The 6,727-nt window shown below is 39.9% G+C and overlaps 1 protein-coding gene across 1 annotated transcript; it reads right to left on the reverse strand.

The window, feature by feature from the left end:
• Positions 1-215: 215 nt before the first annotated feature.
• LOC119267978 (NEDD8-activating enzyme E1 catalytic subunit-like) lies at positions 216-6,334 on the reverse strand. The gene is made up of 9 exons (XM_037549446.1): positions 6,148-6,334; positions 5,889-6,052; positions 4,742-4,944; positions 4,084-4,316; positions 3,950-4,012; positions 3,809-3,865; positions 2,442-2,563; positions 1,341-1,458; positions 216-763 (listed from the first exon to the last, which is right to left on the reverse strand). The coding sequence occupies exons 1-9, from the start codon at positions 6,265-6,267 to the stop codon at positions 476-478; spliced, it is 1,368 nt and encodes a 455-aa protein (XP_037405343.1). The 5' UTR covers positions 6,268-6,334; the 3' UTR covers positions 216-475.
• Positions 6,335-6,727: the final 393 nt, after the last annotated feature.

The raw sequence follows: 6,727 nt of genomic DNA on the forward strand, positions 1-6,727 counted from the left end.
TATGAGCTCTAATGCAATGCTAAAACAAGGAGATGACTTTGCGATTTATGATGTATGACATTGCTAAATTGTTTTAGGGATTGTTGAATTTGTCATAACTTAGAGGGAGTGGATGAAAATGCTGCAGGCCATTAGAAGTTAGGGACGATGGGAATGACTATGGCAATTTGGCGACTTAGACAGAAGGCACGTGGATTTGGAGCAAGGTGGAAATGTAATAGCTGAAGTAGAGCGACTCATGATATATTCATTTGTTTTTCCGTAGGTTAGGGATGATAGAAACTAGTATGTAGGTCCGGGGTGATGTGAATGACTACGACAATTTTACAAACTTGAAGAAAGCATAGGAGAATTTATAGCGCGGTAACAAATGACTCAATGACTGAAGTGTTGAAGCTGAATGACCTTGCAATAGATCCCCTATAGACCCGTGGCAACGCACGGGCATTCAACTAGTATTATCTAAACGATGATATCACGAGCTCTCAGTTGTATCCATCTTCGAAGCTACCTCGACGCCCTTGAAGGCCACTCGCAGCTTCCTCAGCGATGACACTTTCTTGCCATTGCTCTCCGCCATACCACTAACATGCACAGTAGCAAATGGGGTTCCTTTAAGGAGCTCAAACATGGGGATGCTCAGGTTTGGCCGTGTCATCTGCTCAAGAACTTCTGGCGACTGCATGTACAGATTGTTGCCTCCGTGCGTTACGCTAGCTTTTGACATCAGCAATTTGGGGTGCTCCTCAAGCATCTTGATGAACTGTCCATGATAAGTGGAAAGGGGATTCAGAAATCTACAGGCACACAGGCTCCGTATGCACAACAGTACATTCTCTATTCAGTGCCATTTTAGAATTATATGTTGATGCAACTAGGAACATAAACCTAGGTATTAAACTGCCTAGTCTTTGTGTCAGTGAGGAAGTGTTTTCTTTTCAACTTTCTCGTTGTTCAGAATATAGTAAAACCCACTATTTGCTTTATTTATAAAGCGGGGCGAAAGCCTTTTTGGGTAAAACCCACTATTTTGAAATACCATTTTGCTGAAAATACGGCACATGTTTTGAAGTTTGCAGGCAATGCAGCAAAATATACTTGTCTTTTGAGCCAAATGGTGTATTTTTTTACATGATGAATGCATTCATGTATGTGCACGTGTGAGCTAAATAAAACTTCATGTTTATGTATTTGAAAGTTAACATCTTAGCACCATCCATATTTTGTGTGCATATGTAGTTCATGATTCATCTCAGCCCCTTTCAAGTCGATATATACCTTCATTATACGAATAGATGTGCACAAGGTATGCAAGTTTTTATGATTTGAGTGTTACTGACCTCCGAAAGTGTCGATGTTGTATCCAGCTCAATAAGGGTACCAGGCCCACATACAAGGCAATCTGTATCTCTAACAAACTCTGTGACTTTAATATGAGTTCCTACAAGACCATTGTACCTGCATGAGAACATAAAATAACTGTTAGGCTCTTCAAATTGGCAATGCGTCATGTTTTTGTAACCGAAATGCATCTCCTTCAGATATGGTTGTCAAACAAGTTACCAGCAACAATACCATGTGGTGTATGTAAACAATATTTTGAGGGAATATGGCGACATATGATACAATAAGTCAATAACCAATTTTAACCAAATGATTTCAACCAATCAAGGATAGAATAGAATGCTATCACAAGACAAAAAAAGAACCTCAAGCAAATAATAGCTATGTAGTTTGGAATGAAAAATAATATTTATTTGCCACATGATTAAGAGAAAATAATAGCTAGCCAAACACCCAAATCAATAGGAGCAATTCAAGCAAATTAGATTCATAATGCGCCACATTGCTAATGAAGCTTTACTTCTGAATGTGTGCGCTCAAATAACCGAAGAGTTTCTTTCAACAAGCTGTATTTGTCTCGAAATCAGAAAGTTTGCATGTTCCTTTTTCAAAAAAGCTTTGCATGCGAGATATTGCCTACCGCGAACAGACGTGAATAATAGTGAAGATTATATGTTTTCCTTTTGTCATCAATTGAAAGTTGGTGTGTATGGTTCATTTATAATTTATTATCTAAAATATTAGTCTGTTTGGAATCTGTTGCTTAGGTTGTCAGACATGTGCGCCTGCAGTTTTATCCAGTTCATACACTGAAATAAACTCAGGTGAGTGAAATGAACCATTACAAGTAATACAACATGAATCAACCTATCATTTTCTGAATACTCTTATGGTGTGCCTTCCTGACTAACCAATGCATGGTCCACTTTGCTGCAGGAGTTTTGGCATGTATGTTTTGCATTCAAACAGTAATAGTTTTGGCTAAAAGATAAGAATAAAAGTATTTACAAGTAACACGATAAAAAAACTTCGGTCTTACTTTTTGGGGATACCGACTATTTGAGTAACAGAGTAAGAATGGGAGTAATGCAACTCACGTGAGATAATTTGACACGCTTTTGCTGCAGCCAGAGACAAGCTTCAAAGCTTCAAGTGCACATGCGGCAGAAATAATTGCATTTGTTGAAGCAATAGCTGGGATGATATTCTTGACAACACCCTGTAATCAGGAATACAAATTTCAATGCCCTCTTAAAATTAACAACTCTGTGCTTCCTGATTCCAAGATGTATACAACAGAAAAAATAATAAAATTGTACTTGGGTCATCTAAATAACTGAGAATCCAAATTAATTGGCCTGAAGGAATATAGAGGGATAAGAAAATTTGCAGATTAGATCACTGGCGCAACAATAGCAAAAATGCCTCCACATACTACGAAATGTGAAAAGGTTCTCTCTGAAATGCCTACTATCTGAAGGACACTAAGATACATTCTAAGTTGTGGGATTCCCATTAAGCGGTGGTAATTTTATTTTATAATTGACATTAAGTAGGCGGATGTAACAGACCAAAGAAGCATCAGTGGCATATAGAGAATTAGTTGCTGATAAACTAACTAAATGGCACAAAAACTTCTGTCAGAAGAAAAAATTGGACATAACGCAATACTGTGGAAATTAAACATTGACAAGCATGCTGAAGCTGCATAGGTGACAGCTAAATCATGTGTGAATAGATATTTTTTTGCACAAAGCAAAAGAGCAGCATGCAGAAAAGAGACAGAGATTATTGTGTGAATAGATATTTATTCAGAAAAATCATATGTAGGTGGATTACAAGGCTAGTTAACTTTAAACGTTGCTATGATTAAACAAAACTTACACAAGTTATAAACTAAGACCATTCTTATTTACAACTTCTTAAATATCAATCTGTCCACTATTGAAGTGGATAATGCTACCAGTGCCAGCTTGCCCATAGTGCAAACCTGCACACAGCCTAATCCAACTACAAAATGATTATAACAGCAAATACTAGTAGCAAAATCACCTACTATTGGAGCACAGCAGACTACTAGAAAAACGAGATAATCTTAACAGGGCGGAATTTGGAGTATATGGCAGATATTGAATTTGAGCTGCATCCACACTCACTCACAAAACTTCCGACCAACCCAGCACTGGAATTTTCACCTTGCCAGCACAATATTGTTGGCCCCCTTTAACATGAATTTAACGTAATAAGGGTGGGTTTGCTTTGATATATAAAGGTATAAATAACAAAATACTATGATTCTGCCAAGAATTTTGATTGTTATTAGTTTTACGATAGAATGCATTATTAACGAGGGCACAAGCACAGTTCATGATAGAGGAGTATAACATTGAAACATTCTGGGATAGATAGGGATTAAAGTTACATCTTAGGCCTGGAGAATAAATAAACGGAGAAGATGACACACCTGAGTCAAAGAATACGTAACTCCAGAAATACCAAAAAGTTCTGCTCTCTTTAAAGCCTGTCAAGTATACATGACAAAAGATTAGACAGAAAAAAAGATAGGACACTATATAATTTTGTATGTCATCACACTAGAGCAAACCTCTGAATAAATCCACTGCATATGTTCTGTATCATCAGCATCAAAAGGTTTTCCACTGTGAACCTACAAGACAAAATATATTTGTTACAAATGAAAATAAATTAAAGGGCAAATTACAGATACAAGAATTATACCTCGTCCCATTTGATCAAATGAGCATACTCAATGCAATGAGCTGCAGTTCTTGGAGTCTCAGCAAGGGTACATAAGGGAAACTTGACCTGGGGAGGAAAAAGCCATATGTTGCATTCAAAGCAAGGCGTCGTCCCTGGTATAATGACTCTAGCGTGACCTTTGAAACCTTCTGTCCCACCATCTACCATAGGTTTAACTGTCTCCTGGACTGGTTTGTCGTCTGCGTCATACTCTGCAATTTCAAAGACATACCGGCATCAGTACATAAATGAAGGATATTATGAGTTTCATTGTGTAAATGTACTAGTTTCTCATCATTTGAGTCATAAACGGGCAAATACTACCTGTATTAAATTAGAGAACCTTGATTTTATCATTTTATGTGCAGCCCAACATACCGTTTTACTTGGGATGGAAATATTAACACAGAACAGTATTGATTCACATTTATCTCTAGCACTTTTTTTGCAAAACTTTCTTCAGTCTCAATCTATAGTTGCTATGAATGTGCATGCTATAGTCACTTGCAAATTTAAATTGGAATTTATACAAGGAAAGGACATATGAACACATTGCCGACCAAAGATATTTACTAGTTGAAGCCTTCTTTCCAAGTAAAAGACTAGAGATCCATAAAAACGGCATTGAAATATATACCTAAGAAACCACAAGCCACAGAATTGATGTAGCTTCGAGCTTCAATTGAGTCCAGACCAAGAACAATTATTTGGAACTGATTATAGAACTCTAGCTCTTTATCTTCAATCCTACAAAAATGGGGCACAATGTTCACTCCACTAACTCGCTCCATAACCCTCTTCGCAGCTACTTCAGCCTTGGGCTTCCCAACGTCTTGAATCCTGTACAAAATCACATGCAATGCTCATTGAGATGGTAACATTATAGAGAAACGTAAATAGAACATGCAAAATCCAAACAGATATACAGTTGATGCCACAATAAAGTGAGGTTTTGGCCTTACTCGATGAGTAAGGCTTGGTTTGCAGTTGTTGTCCTGTGCAGTGCTTATGTTTACAGCTGCTGTCAATTCAATTATTTATTGTGTGTGTGAGAATCTATCACTGGTTTGGCAATCATACTGAAGTTAGACAAAGTGTCGTATTCAATGATTGGCCTCCAATGATCTTGCATGTTTATGACCACAATAATTGTTTGGCTGCTTGCAACTTGATTAAGAACAGGTAGCGTTTCAAAAAAAAATTAAGAACAGGTAGCAAAACATACAGTATCTATCTAATATCTTAGAAGGGATTCAATGACACAAGATTATCATAATCCACCGTATACCATGCTGACCAAATTTTATGGAGAATGAGGATTCCTTTTTTACCAATATATTTGTTATTGCTTCAGAAACTCGCATAATATTTATCTAATATATACCATGGATAATGCGTTCTTGTAGTTATCTAATTTCTAATGTACCATGCCCACATAATATTTTCCAAATGCTGATATATTGTTGACATCACATCACATGGGACAAAAGTATATGTTAACCTGAAATCCTCTCTACTGTTCCTCACTTCCGGTCACTCAGAACTTGCAAATAATTGAACCCAGTTTCATTTTAGAGGACCTAACAGTAGAACGTCCTTCTATTTATCTATTCTCCAATCCGTACATTGCTCACTATCTATGCAAGCCAGAAATATTATCCCGTGGAGCAAACAACCTTAAATCTAGCGCTTAGCACGTGAACAAGGCAGCAAAGTTTAATACCACTATACTGCATAAACCCTATTCTTGTGTATAATCAGAAGGACTGGGTGTCGAGAAGGACCTGAAGAGGAACTGGCGGTTGAGGTTGGAGACGTCGATGGTGTCCATGTCGATGACGTGCAGGTTCTTGAACCCGGAGAGGGCGAGGTCCTTGAGGAGCTCGCAGCCCAGCCCGCCCGCCCCCACCACCAGCACCTCGACGTAGCTCCCAATAAGGTCCCGCAGCTGCAAGCACGGCGCAAGTAGCCGATTCAGTGTGAAATCGCGAGAAGGATCGAAAACGCCGGACAGGGGTTGGAGCGGTGGCGGCGGCGGCTCACCACGGGGCTGGGATCGAAGGTGGAGTGAACGAGGTTCCCGGGGCGGGAGAGGAGCATGTCCAGGTCTCTCCACCTTTCGGGCTCCGTTGGCGGCGGCGCCGCCGCGTCGGGGGAAGCCATCTCGCCTGCCTTTGGACGGGGGAATCTGTAGGATGTATCGTAGTCGAGGCGCCGAGGGTAGGGCGCCGTGGGGGAAGGAGACGAGAGAAATAACTCAGGACCTTGGAGTGTGCGGCTAGGATGCGTGATTTGTCAGATCGGACGGCTGCGGTTAGAGGCTGCAGAGCAAGGCAGCAAGCCTGGCCCCTCGAGCCTAGGTGAGCTAAAACAGTGAGAAAACCAACATCTGCATCTTTTTTTTTTGAGACAATACCAACATCTGCATCTATTAGGACGTGTTTGGTTGGTCGCATTAGGTTGGGCCAGACCTGCGCGGAAAGAATCTGACTTATTTGATTGCCTGGGCTGTATCAAAAACCTGGCCCGCACGAACCTCAAAGTAGGCATCAGCCTGGCTCTGGAGGAACGGCCGAATCGGTCGTTTTTTTGCGGTCCAGGCTCGCTCGAGCCACGTATGGCG

Source organism: Triticum dicoccoides, chromosome 3A (assembly GCF_002162155.2).
Source record: "Triticum dicoccoides isolate Atlit2015 ecotype Zavitan chromosome 3A, WEW_v2.0, whole genome shotgun sequence".
Lineage (NCBI taxonomy): Eukaryota > Viridiplantae > Streptophyta > Magnoliopsida > Poales > Poaceae > Triticum > Triticum dicoccoides.

Excerpts from the sequence above, each read along its gene's own strand:
- LOC119267978 (XM_037549446.1), bottom strand. The coding sequence starts at position 6,267 with ATGGCTTCCCCCGACGCGGCGGCGCCGCCGCCAACGGAGCCCGAAAGG. Across the intron at positions 4,945-5,888 it reads AACCGCCAGTTCCTCTTCAG|GATTCAAGACGTTGGGAAGC; the intron begins GTCCTTCTCGAC and ends GATTTTGTACAG. Across the intron at positions 3,866-3,949 it reads TGCAGTGGATTTATTCAGAG|GCTTTAAAGAGAGCAGAACT; the intron begins GTTTGCTCTAGT and ends TATACTTGACAG.